The 21,458-nt window shown below is 48.5% G+C and overlaps 1 protein-coding gene across 4 annotated transcripts in view; it reads right to left on the minus strand.

Moving 5' to 3' along the window:
- Positions 1-2,540: 2,540 nt before the first annotated feature.
- Positions 2,541-21,458, minus strand: part of CRY2 (cryptochrome circadian regulator 2) — a 32,787-nt gene continuing 13,869 nt past the window's right edge. For 2 of the 4 annotated variants that reach the window (XM_058305485.1, XM_058305482.1), the window contains exons 5-12: positions 21,342-21,430; positions 16,729-16,869; positions 15,279-15,590; positions 14,882-15,033; positions 14,574-14,776; positions 14,181-14,273; positions 12,915-13,041; positions 2,541-4,826 (exon numbers count right to left, since the gene is read on the minus strand). In XM_058305485.1, coding sequence (XP_058161468.1) covers positions 12,917-13,041; positions 14,181-14,273; positions 14,574-14,776; positions 14,882-15,033; positions 15,279-15,590; positions 16,729-16,869; positions 21,342-21,430 — 1,115 coding nt within the window. In that variant the 3' untranslated portion in view covers positions 2,541-4,826; positions 12,915-12,916. Of the gene's footprint in view, positions 4,827-12,893; positions 13,042-14,180; positions 14,274-14,573; positions 14,777-14,881; positions 15,034-15,278; positions 15,591-16,728; positions 16,870-21,341; positions 21,431-21,458 lie in introns of all 4 variants that reach the window. The other 2 variants (XM_058305484.2, XM_058305483.1) reach the window with 1 other exon arrangement.

The following is a 21,458-nucleotide window of genomic DNA, read 5'->3' on the forward strand; positions in this document are numbered from 1 at the left end:
CGGGCGCGGCGGCGCACCTGCGCAGCGCGGGGCGCGGACCCGACCGCGCGCCGCTCGGGGACTGGCGAGAGCGCCGCCGCGCGCGCCCCCGGCCCTCGCCCGGCTCCCGCGCCCCGCCCCGCCCGCCCCGCCGAGCCCCGCCCCGCCCGCCCCGCCCGCCCCGCCGAGCCCCGCCCCGCCCGCCCCGCCCGCCCCGAGGCGCTCTCCGAGGTGCTGAAGCCGCCGCCTCTGCGGCCCTCGGGCTTGGCCCAGCCCCGCTCTAAACCCGGGACGCTGCCCCTCTCCCCGCAAGGCCCGCGGTCTCACAGGTGGGTTCCGCCTGCTCTGTCCCGAGGGGCGGGCCTAATGCCCAGGCATCGGGTAACTAATGGGGGGTCCCGGGGCCCCTGGGCCCCAAGGCGATGGTTGGCCCCCGGAGCAGACAAAGAAGGCAAAGCAAGCAGGGGAGAAAAGAGGGTCATGGAGGAAGGCGGAGAGGGAGAGAGGGTGTCGCGAGAGGGTTCCTGGAGTTGAAAGGTTCAGAGTCAGGGGGCATGAATTCACAGTCTGTCTCCCCAAGTGAATAGGTGGGAGGGGGTTGGGGGCAGGGAAATTGCATCAGTGATTTAATAATCCTAAGGTTCGATTTTCTCATCTTTGAAACGGGGACAGTAATGGCCCCTCGCACTGTTGTTGTGATGCTGAAATGTAATACGCATGTGTTGTTCCTGAGAGCCAAGCCTTCCTTAACACTGCATCTCTGTGCTGGGGGCCAGTCCCCCTTTGCTGTCCCCTTACCTTGACCCCAAGGACCCTCCCTAGAGGATCTCACCTCTAGATTGGCCCAAGGCAGTCTTGGCTTCAAACAGCTGTTGTTGGTGAACTGAGCCCTTCCTCTTGGTCTCTTAGGCGCTCAGCTTGCCCTTACTCATGTCAGAAATTTCCCACCTTCTCCCTCTTCTCTCTGCCTCAATTGCATTTTCTGCAGAGCACTTTTTTGCACCCACAGACACCTTACAGCGGGCTTCTCATTCTCTAAGACTTGGGGCCCTACATCATCTATGACTTCTTGGGATTCTTTTGGTTGAGTTTCTTTTCCCTTAAGCACCTCCACCCCCACTAGGTTTGCGCTGTGGTTCCTTGTGCTCCTCTCTACCCTCGGAGTGCTAAGCCTGGGTGTCACAGCCTTTAGGGTCCCGTGTTCCACGGTTCTTTCACAGAGCATGAACTACTTGACACTCAGGCTGCTGGCCAAGGCTAGGGGCCCAGCTTTGGTGTGTCACAGCCTCTGGCCAAAACTGTCTTCTCTGGTCAACCAAGAGAACCATAAAAGGCCCTGTCCTTTATCTCTCTGAAGAAGGGGCAGGGCAAACTTTGCAAATCTGGACTGCCGGCTGTCATGCTGGCCCCTTCTCTTCAAATGTGGCTCCCAGAAAGGAGGTGCAGGTGCCCACTCTGCAGAAGACAACCCCCTGGCTTCAGCTCTGAGAACATCCCAATACCTAGAGTGGAGGCCAGGCCACCTTGCTTTTCCCAGCCCCTGGAGCCTGACAGGTGCCCCCTTTATCTTTCCTGCTATCTTGGCATAGGCACTTTTCCTGAGGCCCTTGTAGTAACCAACTGCTGCTAAGTTGCCTGGATTTTTCTTCTAGGAAAGTACTTTTGCTGTCATGGCTATTAATTGCTTCACAGAGTGTGCTGGTCTCAGCTAGGGAGAATGGGAAGGTCAGGAGTGTGTGTGTGTGTGTTTGGACAACTCCCTTTCCCAGAACCTTGTGCCAAAGAACAAAGGAATCTCAGCCCAGGGGGCCAAGTCAAAGCCACATTAGAGAGAAACCAGGAGGGAAAGAGGGAAGGGTGGCCCAGGTTCTAGTGGGAAGAGGAGCAGCAGGAGCTCAAAAGCAGAGCCAAGAATGAGGCAGGCCCCAGGGTCAAGCCCCTCCCTTCTTTCCCTTTCCCACTCTGTGCATGGTCGAACATGATATTCTTGGGCCTTGCCTGAGCCCCTCCCCATAGGCAGTTGGGGTGTGAGTTACAAAAGCTCCCAGTTCATTTAGTCCACGGTTAGGGTCCCCCAGCAGGAAAGCCCATGCACAATGCATAGGGAGGGGCCACTTCCTGGCCAGATGGCATGATAGAAAGCAAGCATCCAGGCCCAGAGCCAGGGCATCCCCTCCTCACCACACAGCTGCAGCTCAAGTGGATGCTACTGAGGCTAAGGATGGACTGAGGGCCTGAAGGGGGCCCTGCCTGGGTCTGCTAGCCTGTGGGGCTTACGTAGGCTGAAGGCTGGGGGCCCACAGGACAGCACTCTGGAACCTCATCCTGGGCTTGGAGTGCTCTGCATTCTTCTGGCCAACTGACCCCCAGCTCTGGCCACCAAGCTCTGCTCCAGTTGCTCCCCTGGGACACCCCCCTCCCGCCCACACACTCACCCACTCAGGAGGAGGAGGAGGCTACTGGCCCCAGGAGAACCAAGGTGGTCAGGCCTCAGGCCTCACTCAGGCTCAGCCTTTCCTCCCCAAACCCCAAACCTCCCATAAGATTGACAGCAGCACAGCTTTGTGTAGACAGATCAGACATTTATAAAACAAGCGAATATTCACAAACAAACCGTGGGAGAAACACACCTTCCCAGCGATAAAAAAAATCTCTGTATAAAGTGCATTTTGCCTGCGACCATCTCTTCCCCATGCTGGCCCTTAGATCAGGATTGGAGTGTCACTCTGCAGGAGCCACCAGGGCCACCTGTGCTAGGAGAGGGGAGGCATGAGGCAATCATGGAGATCCAGGGCAGAGGACGCACCCTGTCCTCACCCCTCCCCTCCCAGCTCCAGAAGTAGACTGCTCCCCTCCACTGGAAGGTTGTCCTGGGGATGGGCCAGCATGTCAGGGATGGTGGAGAAGTAGGAGGAGGTGGTCCTGTCAACTTTCACCTTAGGGGAGAGAGCCATCATCATACATAGGCAGGACAAGGGAATCACCCTGATGGTTGAAGGTGCTGTTAAATAATATTGACTCTGGCCCTAAGCCCTCTGGCATTCTCAGTTTCTCAGACTAGCCCTTCCACACGCACACCACTGCCCTTCAAGCAATAGCCAGTGATTCTCTTTCTTCCTTGTGGGTTGGCTGAGGGATCAGAGAAGGATCCAACCCATGCTCCAAATGCACATATCACATGTGCCTTGCTCCCCACTCTCCCACCTTCAATTACAGGACATTTTTAGTAAGGGTGACATACATACAACAGTTGGAATTTAAAGGCAGCTCTCTCACTGAGAAAACCTGAGGACATCTCAGGAAGAAGGCTGTCAATGTGCCTGACAGCTGTAGGAGACAGGGGACTGGCCCCAGGGTTCTGGTCCAAGGACGGAGGACAGTGAGGGACAGGGCTGGGGCCAAAGGAGTTAACAGCTATGAGACTAGGAAAGTCACAGGGGAGGTAGAGAGGAGACGGCCTAGAGGCCAGCTTAATGTTACATGTGAGGACAAAAATCCAAAGAGGATTCGGTCTCTCGGCTATGCACACACGTTTGTGTACACACACACACACACACACACACACACACCTCTTTGTGGCTCAAGTAAAGGCCACAGGGGAGAAAGGAAGACTTGCTCCAGTTGACCACATAGTCCTTCTCATTAAGACTTTCTCAACACAGGCCTTTGAGAGTGGGAAGGGAGAGGTGGGAGGCATAGGCCGCTCCTGGAATGCAGGGCTTGGCTTCTCTGGGTCAAACCTCCCATCTGCTGCTTCTGGCAGGGTTGGTGGGCTGATATGATCTCCACATGGACCTCGGCCAACTGCCCCTGGCGGTCCCCATCCAAGTCCATCTGCCTGGCTCCTTAAAGTCCAGCTATTGGTACATCTGACATGGCAGCCTGGGTGCTGACCAGCCCAGGGCAGGCCCTAGAAGTCTGCAGAACAGACTGGAATGGCGTCCCTGGCTGGATTTCAGCTCTCCTAACTAGTAGCACAGTGGTGCCTTGGAGAGCGGCCAGAGGGGCCAGGGGGCTTGATGTCACCAGAAACATGGTCTTTTCCTGGTGAATGGACCAATTGTGACCCTGGAGCCTCCATAGCTTCTGGACAAGCCCCAAGGCTGGCTCTGAGCTTCTGGTGAAGGAACAGTGAGAGCTGGGATTCTATTCCTAACCTAAGGCTCTATGCCCCAAAACGCAAATCATCCACATGGCAGTAGAAACTGCTCAGGGCCAACATTGTCTACAACTGGTGGTCAGTCCCAGATGCCCAAGGAAGGGTCTAGAGGACTCAGCAGAGGAAATTTTAAAATAAGAAGCCAGATTTGGTGGCTAAGTCTGGGTGGCATTGGTCCACTCCAGCCAGCCCAGCCTCCAGGTCAGAAGGAAGGAACTCAGCAGGGCTTTCTGGCTGCCTCTAAAAGCCCATACTTATGAGCCAAAAATGTTGCCCTGTTTTTCCTCAGCCTGATGTGTGGAGGGAGGACTAGGGGGGCAGGTGCCAGAAAACCCACAAGGGTCCTCCACTGTCCTCCATTCAGACAAGGTGTTAGCTGGCAGGGGCATGTCTTAGCTGAAAGTCACTGCACTGACTTCTAGCCTTGTGTCTGGAGGCTGGGAAATAGTGCTTAAGGTTTAGCGTGCTACAGGTACTACTCCAGCCCAGGCAGCATTCAGAATCAAACGAGTGTAAACAGATGCACGCACACGCAGTCAGGCACACCACTCCTTCCTCCGCACACGCACACACGCACACATGTTCTCGCTATCTCTGTCGGTGACCAGCTTTGTCCACAGGTTGCTCTCTGCTGCCATGGTGGCTGCCCTGGCACCCCGGCTTTGCTCACGGAGCAGCAGCTCTGCAGCTGGAAGAGAAAAACAAGTGCAAAAAGGAGCATTCAGGAGGCTGCTCAGTTGCTCAAGGACACAAGCTCTTCTGGCTCCTTCTCTGGGGACATGGACTGGGAGCTGAGAAGTACCTGGATAGAGAACTGCAGGCTCCCGGTGCCTGGGAACAGGCTACTGCTGGGATGCCACTGGGCTGACTGGACCCTGCAGGTCCCCTGGGCCTCCTCTGCTCCAGGCCTGACGAGGGCAGCCGAGGAGGCTACACTAGATTCACTTGAGACCTCTGGTGACACTTGCTCAGATATGACAAAAGCAGTGTCTGAATCTAGACAGAGTGCTGTTGCCAGAGATGGAGGAGCAGGGGGAAATTGTCAGAAGAGAAGCCAGCTGGGACCAGTAATTCTGAAGATAAAGGCAGTGACTGAGTTTAGAATCAGCAGGTGAGCAAATTTCCACATATAGATGAGAGAACCCTGGCACAGTGCTACAAGATCAGGGTGAGGAGACACAAGGATGACTCATTTTGGAGATTTTTAACATCCTGAATCTGGGGCAGATGGAAAAAATGGCCTAATTCCGGGTAACAGAGGACAGGGCAAGCCCGTCATAATGCTGGGTTGCCTATTTAAACAGGTTCAGTGTGTCTGTGAGACTACAGGGATGCACAGTGTACCACTGAGTTTGTACAGTCGAAATGTTGGTGAGGCAGAGAATAACAGCAGAACTACTTACTAAGCCTACTACGGAGTGGGCACTAGACACTTAATGCTGAAGATTCGGCCTCCATATTTATAGATGAGGAAACTGAAGCTCAGAGAGTAAGTAACTTGTACAAGACTACAGCATTCATAAGTTGCAGAGCCAAGACAGGAAACCAAAGTCTGTCTGAATGTAAAACCCATATTTTTATATTATAGTTTTGCCCAGTAAGAACTTCAAAAGACATGAAAAGAAGGAATTCAACCTGGTAGTATAAAGACTAATATCCCAGCAACACACATGGAAGTTAAGATGTTGTTAGAAAAGTAGAAATGCTCTTAAGAGTCAAAGTCACTGGAGACGTGAACTCAAAATCAGTCTTCCATCAATGCAATTCTTTTAAGGTCACATGCTGAAGCAGATTTTATCCAGACAAAAATTTAGGTAGAAGCTGGGCAAAATAAAGAGCAAATGTAGGCCTAGATACTGGCATGGATCAGTACTGAGTGCTTTGTTCTTTAAAATGTGTATTATTTTCAACTATTTCCCCCTGTAATCTTATACTATAACATAACCATATATATTTTTTTACCACAAATATATTCTTTTTACCAAAGTGTGTATATATTTATTTGAAAAATGCTGACTGTGAGTGTATGTTCCATACACAAGTCTGTTTCAGCTCATGTCATTAAGCCAGAGAGAAGACAACTCTTTTATCTGAAACAGAAAATTCCAGATTGGAGAGTCTTCCACCCTAGATCCTCCTTACTTGGTGTCTCTATTTTTTATATTTTCTCTACCTTCGGGGTTAGGGAGAAGATAAAAGAGTGCTTCAAGCGTCCTTAGAACAGGATAAGGGCTCTTAAAGTGTGGTCCCTGGATACTTCTAGGGTCCAAGCTTAGGGGCAGTCCATAAAGACCCTGAAGTCATGTGCACACTTGTGTTTGTGTGTGAGCTTATGCAATTTTCTGGGGAGAGACTCCACCCTTCATCAAACTCACAAAAGCATGGTTAAACCAAAAAGGGTTTAAAAATCAATGATGACCCAGAGACAGCCAAAGCAGATACAACCCCAGGTACTGGTTCTCCCGAGGGCTACGGAGACCCACAGGTTCTACGGTCATGGCAAATGGCTCTGGAATTCAGTGCCATGTCAGTTGGCCCTACTTTGGAATTTGTATTCCTTAGTGTGATGGAGTTGGACTCAGATGTGACCTTTCTACACATGCCTCTTCTGTCACTTTTACTGAATCTGTGGTTGGTGCTAGGGTTGGTGTATACTCAGAATTGAATCTCTGGACTGTCCATGTGCCAGCTGGGCCCTGAGCCTCAGCAGACTTGCAACTCCTACCCTCTGGTTCATTGGACTTACCCAGGCCAGCTAACAGGGAGGTGAAAATGGTCAACCACCATACCAGGGAACCGGGAGTGCCTACAATTGCAAGCAGGAGAATTGCATCCATCATATATGTGGAATCTAAGACCCATCTAGATACAGAGATGGAGTGGACATCACCATTCCAGGGTCCACAGGATGGAGGAATAAAACATGGATTAGAGTGGACTTACTGATATTCTACTATGGAACTATTATGACTAGTAATGGAAGAAATTGTAGCATTGATGTGGAGAAAGTGGCCACAGTAGTTTCTGGGGACAGGGAGAAGGAAGAAGAGATGTGATGTAGGGGCATTTTCGGGACTTTGAGTTGTCCTGAATGATACTGCAGGGACAGATGCTGGATATTATATATCCTGCCATCATCCACTGGGTAGACTGGGGGAGAGTGTAAACTACAAGGTGGACTGTTATCCACGGCAGTGCTCCAGGGTGTGTTCACCAAGTGCAATGAGTGTGCTACGGTGGTGGTGGGGGTTGTTGATGTGGGACGAGTGGAGTGAGGGGGGGTGGGGGATATATGGGAACTTCTTATATTTTTTAATGTAACATTAAAAAAAAAAAGAGATCGTGGGGGGAAAAAAAAAAATCAATGCCGAAGATTAGAAGGTAAGAGTGATGAGGTGCGTGAAAGTGGACATAAGAACAACTCATGCCTATGCTGACTTAGGCATGATTTTGTTGTGGGCCAGGCTCATCAAGGCAGGTGGTGATGTCCTGGCCTCAGATGAGCCCTGGTGATGCAAAGCCTCTATAGTGAGTTGATGGTTTCCTCAATGCAGAAAACCAAGGCTTAGGGAGCAGGTATAACTCAGTGGTTTGAGCACTTGTTTCCCATGCAGAGGTCCCAGGTTCAATCAATCCCTGGTACCTCCTAAAAATAAAAACAAACAAAGAAACAAAAAAAGAAAACTAAGGTTTAGAGGAACCAGCAAGTCCCAGTCTAAAAAGTTGGACAAAGACCTGTTTAACTACTCAACCTGCTTAATCAGCAGATAACCAGATCCTGTGCTCTGGTTCTCAAGCTAGGGCTTAAGTCTTCAGAAAAGGGGAGTTAGGGAAATCAAATGAGGTCTTGCAAGAAAGTGATGACAGCAGCACTAAAGGAATGGGAAGACTGGCCTGGGGAGAGGCACGAAGGGAAAAATCAACTCATAAAACATGCACTGAAAAATCAATCTCTTGGTTGTCTAATTCTTTCAAGCTGTCATTAATACAAGAAACACAAAAGCAGCTGGAAAAAAATTATAAGTTAATGACAGCCTCCCACTATGACCCCATATTAGGTGGGCTGGCCTGCTGGCCACCTCTGCCCTCACACCCCATCCTAGCCATTAGATGTAAGTCCTCCCTTCCTACTGAAACCTAGCCCAGCGGGGAGAGTGTATATGTGTGCACACAAGAGGGTAGGACAACAGCTGATGACATAGAGGGAACTTTGTTTGGAGACTGTAATCAGATCTAAAATGTTTTTCCTCTCCCTACCATATTGGAAAAGGCACAGTGCCCAAGATTTGAACAAGGTTTGGTGCCAGCTCCCAAGTTAAGGGCAGATAGGGCTCAAAGCTGAAGCTCTTAGCTCAATCTAATTCCTTAGTTAACCACACCCTAACCCTTCTTGTACCATATAAATCATAAAAAAGTGGAGGGGACATTAGTCATTCAACAACCAACTCTCGAGCGCCAGGAATGGGCTAGGGGATGAAGACTGATCCCCAACTTCCTCATTTTCAGATTAGGAATTGAGACTGGGATTCAGACAATGGTAGGAGCATAGCCTAGGCTCTTTTCCAAATGCCACGCTGCCTTCCACTCTTGTAACTGTGTAGCATTTTACACATTGCCCAGTGCCTCCTTTCACATCCTTCATTTCAGCTAATGAGAAAGTGCACAACTAAATAAATGTCAAAAGTATATTGAGGAGATTCCAGAAATCAGGTTTTACTTAATGAAGCCCCATGACTAACAAAGCTCAGGTGATGTGAAGGCAGGGGGAAGAAGAGGTGATACCTGGCCATGACGTTCGTATTCAGTGGGGCTCCTTGCCACTGATGACCGTGTGCCAGTGGAAGGCAAATGGAACATGTGAGCTGTTCCCTGGATGGTAATACAACTGGACCAATGAGAAAATTCTGTAAACAATTCGAGGATAATGGAATCCTGAGCAGACAGTAGCTTTGGGGATTATGGGAAACCAGCTGAAATGATTGCCATTTGGGGGCCTGGCTTGTTTTCCAGTTTAGTGAACACTGCAAAACAAAATTAAATGCAGAATACACAGCTAATGTGGATTTAAGGTAAGCATGGAACCTACTGATGTCAGGACATGTTTTTCTATCAGATCAGTTTAAATTGTAAATTGTAAATGACTATCTACCCTGAGGCATTAGAAATAGGACAATCATAAAACTACAGAGTTCAGAGCTAAATGGGACCTCAAAGGTCTAGGATGGAGCCTTCAGGCTGGTAAACAATTATTCATACTTTAGACCTAAAGCATTTCAGGAAGGCTAAATATCCTGCCCAAAGTGTCATAACTAAAAAATGAGGGGGGAGGGGGCAGGTTTTCTGCCTCACAACATAATGTTCTATCAACTTAGGCCACAAAGCTACAGCTTTATGGTCTATTCAGTTCAGAGTGCTAGCTCTGAAAGAAATAACATCAACACAATCAAAAATGCCCTGGGAAGCATGTGCAAGATAATCAGATTTCAGCTGCATGGTGCATTTTGCTTATTCTAAGACTTTTAAAACATGGCTTTTTCTTTTCTTTCCCCAATTTCTTTCTCTACTGTGCTCAATGGAGAGGGCAAGATGTCCAGGCCCCAGCCCAATGCCTGGTTAATCTTCCAAAAATGCCAATTCGATTAGATGAGAATGCTTGTAGCATATATGCCTTTGCATTTTCCCTGTCCCCTCCCCCACTCTTCTTGCTCTTTCCCCCTCCCCAAATTGCAGCAGCATTTCTGTGAACTGGCGACTGATCAGTAAATCTTATAATGCTGCATTCCCTAGAAGTCCTGCTACTCCTCACATGCCTTCTCCATCTGCACATGACATACTCCGTAAAAGACCCCTCTCATTTTGTGGTTAGCATAGACAATCAAGCTCAGAAAATGCTGTCTCTCCTCCTACCGCTGAGGATGAGGACCCCATGCAAGCCCCCCTAAGTAAATATTCATCACTCCCCAAGTTGGACTTGCCTGAGTCTTTCTTTGGTCTGATGTACCCACCTCAGTTCAGCAGGAAGCTGTCATGTTTACACAGCTCCATGACATACTTGGGACAATCCTAAACATCTTTAGGTCCAGAGGCTACCACCAGCACACAGTGAAACACAACGGTATTCTTTGCTCTTAGGGTTTCCAAAGAACACGCTGTCCTTCCCCAGTCTTTCTCAGAGGAAAGCCATGTACCTGCCCAAGTCCTTTGACATCTTGGCTCCCACTACCAACCTTGACAGCTTAAACTGGCCTAACTATCCAAATAAACATGGGTTAAGGGCATAGTAAACCACTGAGATTCAACCCTTAAAATCTCAATAGGCTGAGGGACAATCTAGACTACAGGACAAGGAACAGGCACTTATCTCTGCACCCTTATAATGTCTTTGCTTTGGAGGTGCTGTTATAGCCTCTTAGTCGCCCCAACCCCTCACATTTCCTCTCCTGGTTCCAGCCCAATACCTGTGCATTTGATTACATCATTTTCCTCTTTCAAAATTCTCCTTAGTTCCCAATGAATACACCAAGGGACTCACAAGTCTGACATTTAAGATCCTCCATGATGGGACCCAACTGTAACCTTTTTAAATAGTAAATATAACAATTTGTACTAATAATAGCTGCCATTCACTGAGTACTTAATTATGAGCCAGGCATATTATGCAGACACTGTTAGCTGTTTACCAGTATCCACACTTCCTAGAACCTCACTTTTGTTTCAGGGCCATGGCCTTGGCCAAAACAACAGATCGTGATTGGTCTATGTCAGTGATTCTCAATGTGTTGTCCTTGGACCAGTACCATCAGCAGCTCCTGTTAGAAATGAAAATTCTCAGGCCCCACCCCAGGCCCACTAAATCAGAAATTCTGGGGTGAAGCCAGCAACCTGTGGCTTAAATCTTCTAGGGGATTCTGACTCCTGCTAAAGTCATAAAACTAGTCTAAACCAATCCCAACAATCCTGTCCCCACTTCCTACCTTGAGGGTGGCTTTGTGACTCAGTTCTGGCTAATGAGACCCAAGTGAAAGGCTGGGGGATGGATGTTCTGGGAAAGCTTTTATTTTATTGATAAAAGGGAAAAGAGGACCCCCTTGACAACTCTTGTAATATAAAACTGCAACCTCTACCGTGCCCCAATCTTTATTTTAATGAGGAATTGATGGCTGAAGCTATAGCATCCACTTTGAGACCATGAAGAAAAGGTCTCAAGAAAATCTCAGAAAAACTGGCTCTGACATTGTTGAGGCACCCAACCCGAATCAGCAACACCTGCCTCTGGGCTGCTTGTTATGTAATAAAACCAAACCCCTATTTGCTTAAGCCACAAGTAGTCAGGTTTTCTATTACTAACAGTCCCACATATTCCTAATATGTTAATCATTTATCTTTTCAACAACAACCTAATTTATTGATGGGGAACCTGAGTCTCATGGCAAGTAAGTAATTTGTACAAGATCACCTAGCACTTATGCTGTTTTCCTTGTTTGAAATGCCCTCCTCCTCTCCTCACTGCCCAAATCCAACTCATCTCTAGGGCCTCGACTGTAAATGCACTCCATGATCATTCCTGTCCATCAAGAGCCGTCTTCTGAGATGTTTGTAGAATGTGCATCATTTGTCTAAGAATATGTCATTTGTTTTCTTTTTCTAATTGGACTGTTAAATCCTTGTGGCTGGGCATCATATCACATTTTATATGTCCGATGCTGCCCAGTCCTCCTACTGGCAACAATTTCATGTTAAATTGATGCCATTAGTTTACTGAGCAACCTTGACCCAGGCATTTAACCTATCTGTTCATTGGTTTTCTTTTTTGAAAATCAAGAGTATCAGCCTGGCAAATTCCAGATTTGTAACAGAGAATGACACTTGCTCAGTATCGCAGAGCAAAGAGATAACTAAGACAGTAGATGCTGGTGCTTTTAAGAACAAAAGAGCACAAATCTCTTTGTCAGCAAGGTGCATGACAAAGAGCTTAGTAAAGGCCACCAGCATCAAACATTCACAAGGTTACTGAGCGCACAAGTTTAGACACCCAACAAAGATGGCCCTTGCCCTGGCCCTGAAGTGAGAAGATTTGGAGGCAAAAAAAAAAAAAGAATCAATCAGTTCCACTGGGAAAAATCACCCTCCAATCTAATGATGCAGATATGACACATAGGAACAGCTTGAGATGATGACTCAAAGTGTAGAGTAATTTGCATTTCTCCAGAAAGGCATAAAAGGCCCTTCTTTGGGGAAAGCAAAGCCAATTTTTGTGATGTATAGAAGGTTTCTAAGAAAAATGAGAGCTGACAGAGACATGCAGAGCCCAAGTCAAGAAAATAATGGAGGGATGGCTAAAAAAGGCAAAGACAATAGGGAGACTGGGTTTACTGGTTCTTAGTGCCGCAGAATTTAAAAACCCTCTAGATGGGACTGGGTTGAAGGAGCGACCTCAGGTCCCTTTTTCTAAAGGGCAAGTGTTGCCCTCTGCTGGGCTGCCTATAGAACACAGCCTGCTGGGGAGAGAGCAGGGGCCCCTGCCATGGGGCTGTGTCTCCCACACTCATATCCCGTCTCTGCTCTATTTCTCTTGGATTTGATAGGTTACAAAGTGGCCCCCACTGCAATTATTTTCTCCTTAGCTGGCAAAGAAAGAAAAGGGATCTCTACTTTTAACTTTTCTAAATAAATAAATAAATAAGAGAGGGAGGTAGGGAGGAAGAAGGTATAGAAGTCAGAATAGTAGAATTTTTTGAACTGAGATCTGACAAACCATTCAACTGCTGTCACTCACTCTCAGGCATCCTTGCTCGGCAACTCTGCCACCCTGGCCCGTTTGCTGAGTTCTTCACCAGGTGGTTCCTCAGCTGCTTCCAGCTTGCGTTTGGGGGATGCTGGGCCACTGGGTAGTGGTCTTGGGCCTGGAAGGAAGCATGTCACAGTGTCACACAGACTGCATACAGACAAGATGACCCTAAATAGTGACGTGGCAGCTCTTTAGGGGACAGGGAACCTGCTCACTGATGGAATGCCAGCATGTTGCTCCTCAGACCTGCCCCTCGGCCTTCCTTTCAGCAGTGATCTTGCCTGGAAATGTCCAAAGATAGCTCCAAATTCCAGGGGCTCCAGGCCAGAGACTGACTTGGATTGTCTGCTGTCCTGGCTCTGAAGGTAAGGCATTCCCTCTGCACCCCTGAGAATGGTTCCCAGAGCAGGAATGAGCAGGGCCCTGATCCATGCAGCCAGCCTGGCTGGGCAAACAAGAAAAACCCCTGGAATTCTCGCCAGTCTTGTGTTACTGATCTCCATTCCAAAACTGGAAGGATGAGAAGGCAGCAGCATCTCTCTCTACTCTCTTTCCTCCCACCTCCCTGGTCCCTGCTGCCACCTCTTGCTCGGACAACTGCAGTGACCTTTTTTCCAGTTTCCGTGTTCTCACTCTTGCCCACACTGTCCACTCTCCACACAACAGGCAGAGTAAACTCTTAAAATACCAATCGGCTCAAGCCCCCTCCCTGTGGTCACCCTTCAATGCGTCCTCAGCGCACTGATGATAGAATCCTAACCCGCCCTGTGGACCTGGAGCACGCCACCATCCTCCTGCCTCCATCTCATCCTATCCCAGCTTCTCCTTTAGGCATTCCAACCACACTGGCCTCCTTTCACTTTTTTTAATGGGCTAAGCTAGTGCCTGTCTCTGGGCCTTTCCTGGCTATTCCCTGGAATGCTCTTCCCCAGACACAGGAAAGGCTGGCTCCTGCTTAGTACACCTGGGTCTCTGCACAGAGAGGAGTCTGTGACTAGAGACAAGTAACCCAGGTAACCCCCCTACTCAGGCACTATCTATCAAGCCACTTGATTTGATTTTCCCCAAAGCCTTGCTATCTGAACTGATCCTACCTGGTTCCTTTTCCATCTGTCTCCCCTAGGTGGAAAATAAGCTGCATCAGGACAAGGACCTGTTCTGGCTTCTCGCCTCACCCTGACTGACTGAAGCAGTGGTACTTCTGCTGTGCCCTCAGGATAAGCATGGGCCACAGGGAAGCTAGCTGCCACTCACCTGTACTGCTCATGCTCCCAGGCTGGCTGGAGCTGTGCTCTGCCACAGGGTTGCTGAGGTCTTCCACACAGGAGGGGACAGATGCCAGCAGACCTGGAAGAGAGGCAGGGGAGTAATCAGAATGCCAGCCAACAGGAACAATAAGAGGGGAGGTCTGGACCATGCCAGTTGGACCATTCCAACCCTTCCCATTGCCCCACAACTACTCAGGAAGGCCCAGTCCAGCCCCAGACTGCAGGGTCCTGGGCCCTGGGAAGTCAAATTAACTAACTAGCCTGGGAGACAGCACTCTGGAAGTATCTGGAAATCCCCATCTATCACTCTCTGAGCCCACAGGTACTGTCCTTCCCTTCAGTGAGCTAGGGGATGGGGGCAAGGGTAGTGGCTCCTTACAGAGTCCCCGGTAGCGGGAGAGCTGCTGGTAAATCTGCTTCATCCGCTCAATGTTGAGCCGGCTGGTCTCTGCATGGTTGACAATGGGCCGTGGGTAGTCCACGCCAATGATACACTTGGCTGCCTTCTGAATCGACTCTGGGGCATTCCAGGGCTCATAGATGTAGCGAGAGGGGAATCCTTTCAATTTGGGCAGGTATCGTCTGAAACACACACATAAGATGGCCAGTCAGCACACCTGGGCCCTCCTTCAAAGAGCCAATGGGATGCTATCCTAGAAGGAGCCAACGTCCAGTCTGCACTCTCACCTGATGTAGTCTCCGCTGGGGTCTGTGCGGCGGCCAAAGCCCACAGGGCAGTAGCAGTGGAAGAACTGCTGGAAAAAAGCACTGCAAGACAGCCACATCCAGCTGCCCGCATTCACACTGAAGTCTGCATCCAGGAGCAGCTCATCAAATACCTAGGAGAGGGGAGGGTGGAAGAATCAGTCTCCTTGGAGACCTAGTGCTATGATTCTTCCCAAGTAATGACAGTCCCCCATGGAGAAGAGAGCCCAAGTCCTTTTGCCGAGGGCAAGCCCACTAGGACTTGGAGGGGATCTCCTGGACCCAGGAATCCCACCCCAGCCCCTGGCCCCGAAGGGGGCTGACTTTGCTGGGACTGCCCAGAGGGCACAGGCCAGCTCCCTGCTGAGAGAGCACTCACCCGGACCCCGCTCTCCCAGCTGACCCAGAGGTCCCCGCGGGTGAGGAAGCAGGCCACAGCGTGCCGGGCCAGGTGGTGGATCCAGCCCTCCTGCCTCAGCTGGGTCATGATGGCGTCAATCCAAGGGAAGCCCGTCTTGCCCTCGGCCCACTTGGCCAGGGCCTCAGGGTTGCGGTCCCAGGGGATCTGGATGCAGATGGGGTTTCCCTCCATGCGGTCAAACCTGGGGTTGTTGGTGGCTGCCGTGTAGAAGAACTCTCGCCACAGGAGTTGCCCAAACAGGGAGAGGGGGGGCGTGCTGTTCCGCTTCACCTGAGGGGTGGGGGCAGCATGTGGATGCAGACATTTGTCCAATTCTCAGCACCATAATACTCGGATCTCTCCCACAGAGGAACTGGAGCCACCACAAACTTGGTGGCTCTGTGGTGGCTCCAAACCCCATGAATATGGAAGTACTATCTCCTGGAAGAAGCACACAGTGTGTCTGCAGACATAAAGCCCTCGCTCCCAATGGCCCAGCGACTGATCAATAAGTTGGCTGTGGAAAGTGAGGCCGTGGAAGGGATATCACTGCAGGCCTCTGCATTAGGAATCAAAGTCTAGGCCATGATCCTAGTCCTCAAGGTACCGTGCTTGGCTCCACTTTCTAGAAAGTCAAAGGGAATTTTCCCATTGGCACATACACAAAATTCAGTCTAAATTTGGGTTAAATAAGTTATATGCGACAGCCTGAATCTAGGGCAAAAAGGGAATTAAGAGATTGGACCTCCAAGCAAATAATGATTTTACTAAAATCACAAGACTATCCACCAAACTGGGGAAGCCACCCTATGCCACAAAATTCTGTGATTGGCAAGGATGGGAAAATAACACTTAAAAATGTAGAATAAGGATGACCTGTTGGATCTGGACAGCTGGCTATGTTGTCCTCTCTCCTGTTGGGTTGCATTACACAGTACTCTTGTACTGTCCTGTAGGCAGCCCTCTGGGCCATTTCCTCCATCACTGATAGGCAATGCTGCTTTTGGACTGCCCTTTTAAATGCTCCATAGAGGGCAGCTGTGCTCTTCAGTGTAATTCTGGCTCCAGACTCACCCTTCCTTCTTCCCACCCTGGGTACCTTGCTCCCATCCACCTGCTGCCAGAGGGTCTGCCACCTCAAGGGTCACACCTGAAAAGGACTGCTTTTCTGCCATCCTGCTCTACACAATAATCTGGATTTTATTTAGATCAGTGTTTTGGTTTGTGCTCTGTTCTGCTACCTCTTGGATATGGACTCTCCCCCACCTTCTCTGGACTGTACACACACTTAAGCACCTCCAGAATCCACATCCCAGCCCCTACCCCCACCCCCAGAGAGAAAGAGAAGGGCCTTTTTCAGGGTGACCAAGTGGCCCAGAAGGCCCTGGCCTACCTGCAAGTGGGGGTGGGGAGTGCTGCTTATCCTCACCTTTCTATATAGGTCCCACAAACGGTAGTAGAAGAGGCGGCAGGAGAGGCACCCAAAACGCAGATAGGGGCTGAGGCCCGTGGGACTGGCCAGCAGGGAGTTGGCATTCATTCGGGGTCTCTCATAGTTGGCAACCCAGGCCTGCAGCGGACAGAGAAGGTGAAGAAAGGGAAAGCCTAGACAAAGCTTGTTGGCCTCCTGGCTTGACTCCCAAACCAGGGCTGGCCCCAAGCTCACAGAAGTGGGCAATGTTTTTCTTCTAAGCCTCCCTTTCCCATTTCTTCCACCATCTTCCCTACTGGCACTCCCTGCCTATACTCCTTCAGAAACCAAGTGCTTCTCATAGCCCTTCCAGATGGGCTTTCTGAAACAGGTCCAGGACCCCCAACTCCTCTTGCTCCCCTCCTGCATGTAACTCCTGTGTTAGGATATCCCTTTCCAATTCATGTATCTTATGCTAATTCATACCAAGGTGTCAATCACTGATAACTGGACTCACAGGACACTTTGATCCTTGGTAACTGTTTTAAGATATAATTCTTGACTCAAAGGAACTAACTTCTAGTGGAAATTTTTTTTTTATTGCCTCCCCTTGCGGCTTTTTGCTTGCTGTCTGCTGTGTTCATTTGCTGTGCATTCTTCTGTGTCTGTATTTATTTTTATTTATTTCCACCCCCCACCCCTTGTAGCTTGCTTGCTGTCTACTCTCTGTGTCCATTCGCTGCATGCTCCTCTGCATTTTTGCCTGTCTCCCTTTTTGTTGCGTCACCTTGCTGAGTCGGCTCTTTGTGGTGCTGGTGGGCCGGCAGCTCTCCCAGAACGTGAACCCAGGGCCTCCCATATGGTAGACGGGAGCCCAACTGATTGAGTCACAGCCGCTTCCCCTAGTGGTTGAATTTTATACTCCATGGCCACATGCTAGGAGAAAGGCTTTTGGCAGAAGATGCAGGCAGTCAGCTATTTGTCTTCCTAGAAAGCCAGTCTTACCCAAAAGGGGAGTCTCACTGTGCTCTGTGCCAGAGACCATACTAGGCCTTCCAAATATATTATCTTATCTTAATTTAAGCCTCATATTAAGCCAACAAGGTAAATATCATTACCCTGAAGTTACAGAGGAGAAGGAAGATTGAAGTGCTAGGTACTTAAGTAATCTGCCTAAGGCCACAGAACAGAAAACCATGGCGCCAGGATTTGAATGCTGGGTTCATTCCCTGACTTCATATAAGCAGAATTTGCAAGGGAAACACCACCAGTCCAAATGTTGAGGCCCACGTTCTTGTCTTGCCTTTTCTATTTAACTTATGGTAGGATCTTGAGCAAGTGATTTTGTCTCTCAGTTACTTATCTATTAAATGAGAACAAAATTTCTCACCTCTGGGGGCAAAATAAAATGGCAGATGTGAAAGAATTCTCAAAGTGCTGAACAAACTCTATAATTAAGGAGAAGAAAGGAAAAAGGCTTCCACTTTTCAGAAAATAAATATCCCTACCTTAGTCCCTGCTCTAAGGGACCTGGTAGGTCTGTTGAGGTTGCTACTGCATCAAGGTCACTGAGGGACTTGTCATCATTGCTCAACAGCAGCTGGGAAAGGAGGGAACTCTCAACCCATTCCTTGGGTCTAACAATGTCATTTCTGGGACCATTTGTCATACAATATTACTGGTCTTGCTTTTATCATTAATTGCTGCTGGCACAGTGCTTTGCTAACTCACCATGCTGCATGCGTTCTCTCATTTGATCATGACAATCCTCTGAGGCAGCATTTATCATTCTGCTTTTTGAAAATGAGAAAACTAAGTTCAAAGGGTTACATGACTCTCCTGGGGTTACAAAGATGGTAAGGAACAGTGCTGGGGTGACTTAGCCTTCTGACCCCAGATTCCAGTCTCTTTCCACTATATCTAATAACTATTTTCTCTTTCTTAACTCCTAGCACCCTCTCCTCTCCATGATGACAATTTCACAAACTTTACACCCTTCTCAAACCTCCATCCATCCCTAATACCCTTCGGCAGATGACCTTGCTCCCTTATTATAATTATCAGGTGGGAAACACTTCAACTTTCAGTCACCAAATCCACACGCTTACCTGCATCCACATCCACCCCTTTTCTTCCTTCCCTCCTGCAACCCTGTCCATGGTCAAAACCTTCATCTGGCTCTGGGGTCCTCCTTTCTTCCTTATCTGTCTTGCATCTTCAACCTCTCCCTCTCTAGTTTCCATTCCAAGAACACTGAAAATATTATTTCATTTCTCCACTTCAAAAACAAAACAAAACAAAAACAAAGAATGTCTAATAACCCAGGGGCCTCTATACCTCAATGGGTCCTTTCTTCTTCCTTGACAGTCAACCACTGTCATTTCCCTGTCCCTCTCCTCCACTTTCTAGCCCACTCCAGTCTGGCTTCTACCTTCACTCCATCAAGGTGACTTCCGCCAAAGTCTCTTGTGACTTCCAAGCCACGAGATCCTGTAGGCATTTTGTGTCCTTGAATTTCTAGACCTCTCAGTAGCACTTTGCCTGCTGGTCACTGTTGGCTCTATACTTTCAATTCCTTTGGCCTCTGTGACACATGCTCCTGGTGGCCTCCATCCTGGCTGGCTAGTCTTGGTCTTTTGCCCATTCTTCCTCCTCTACCTACCTCTTAAATATTGGCATCCCAGGGTTCTGTCCCGAGTCATTTGCTCAGCTGTGTTCCTAGGAGATCTCACCCAATCCCATGGCTCCCAATACGATCGATTTGTAGACAATCATCATGTCTGTTGCTCCAGGCCAGATCATTCTCCTAGACTCCCAAATGGTTCCATCCAATTGCTGCTTAAAAGCTCTACTGTCTGCCTTTCAGGTACATCAAAAATAATACTCTCTCTTCTTCAAACTCACCCCTCCATTGCCCAAGCCAAAAACCTGGCCATCACCCTGATTCTCATCCTATCAAGGCTAATACCCAAATAGGATTTGTTTTTGTTTTTTTTTAAGATGGTACCAGGGATTGAACCTAGGACTTTGTATATGGGAAGCAGGAGCTCAACCACCAAGCTACATCGGCTTCCAGTGAGAGTTGGTTTTTTCATTTGTTTGTTGTTTGTTTTTAGGAGGTACCAAACCTGATTTAGGAGGATCAAACCTGGAACCCTGTACGTGGGAAGCAGGAGCTCAACCACTTGAGCCATATCCGCTCCCCTCGAATAGTTCTTAAATCTGTTCATATCTTTCTATTCTCCACTGCCACCAGCAATGGCTCAGGCTTAGATTATATCTAGACTGTGACAGCTCCTGACCTTCTTGCATCTACTCTTGTCTCCCTTTAGTCCATACTCTACACTGGAACCAGAGTGCTCTTTTAAAAATGCCTGTCCCTTAGAATCAGACAGGCAGTGGGCCCCCTGCTGTCTTAGGATAGAGTCCCAAATCTTAAACATGGCATACAAAGCACCCACAGTCTGGGTGCGCCCACCTTTCTAGCTGAATCTCTTGCCACTCTCCTTTTACCCACTCCTGCCACATAAGACTTCTTTAAGTTCTGAACACTAGAGGGACAAATGAGTTAGCAGCTGGAATTAGAGGAGATAAAAGTGTCTGAAAAAGAACTTTTTAGGAGTAATATTTCTATAACTTGTTGAATTACCTTTTTCTGCTCTTTTATTTTTGTGAAATTGAAATAAAGTTGTTAAAAAAAAAAGATTTCTTTAAGCACCACATTCTTGCTCACCTTTGCACATGAAATTCCCTTTGCCTGGATTGCTGTCTTCCTTTCCCTTCACCTTCACTTGGTTAATTTTCACTCTTTCTTCAAGTTACAACCTAAAGGTCATCTCCTTAGGCAGACAGTCCCTGAGGAATTTGGTTAAATAACTCCAGTAGACACTACGTATTGTTGCCTACCCACCCCTCTTTAAAAGTAGTTTTATTTCAAATGAAGTACAGAATCAGAAAATCACACAAATATGTGGCTTTAATGGCTTGTTCTAAGGCCAACACCTATGCAACCATCACAAAAGTTCAAGAACAAGAACTTTGCCACCTACCCAGAAACCTATGTGTCCATCCCATACACAGTCCCCTTCCTCCCTCACAAGTAACCACTCTTCCAGTTCCTTCAATATGATTCTCCTGCACCTTGTCCTTTATCCATCACCAGATTCCCTCATAAAAAGGGGAACTTGCCCATAGATGAAGGAAAAACCATCTAGCATAAGCTTTAGAATCACATAGAACAAGGTCTCACTCTACTACTTACTATCTGTGACCTCAGGCAAGTTACTTAACCTCTCTAAACCTCAAATTCCTAATCTGCAAAGTAGAAAGCTTAATAGCTACCTTGTAGGGCTGTTGGAAAGACTAAAGAAGACAATGCAAGTAAGTGCTTAATCCAGACATGTACAGCCCAGTGAGTAGCGCATGGTAAGGACTGCCAATAAATGGTAACTATTACTATTATTATTATTATTATTATTACTACTACTACTACTATACCTGTCAGGAAGGTTTTTCACTTTTCAACCTGTTTGAGCTTAGAGGCCCTAAGGGACATGGACCTGACTCCACAGCACCTGCCACACAGGTGCCAGTATCTGCAGTTCCTGCACTTCAGAAAAGGGAGCCCATACCTTCCGTTCCAAGTGCTTATCCAGTCGGGCCAGGGCTTCTGCCTCTCCTCCTTGCCAAACAGCTGGGCTAAGTCCTTCGGTGGGGAACCCTACAAGAGGAGGAGGAGGTCAGATGAC

This window comes from Dasypus novemcinctus, chromosome 10 (assembly GCF_030445035.2).
Source record: "Dasypus novemcinctus isolate mDasNov1 chromosome 10, mDasNov1.1.hap2, whole genome shotgun sequence".
NCBI lineage: Eukaryota > Metazoa > Chordata > Mammalia > Cingulata > Dasypodidae > Dasypus > Dasypus novemcinctus.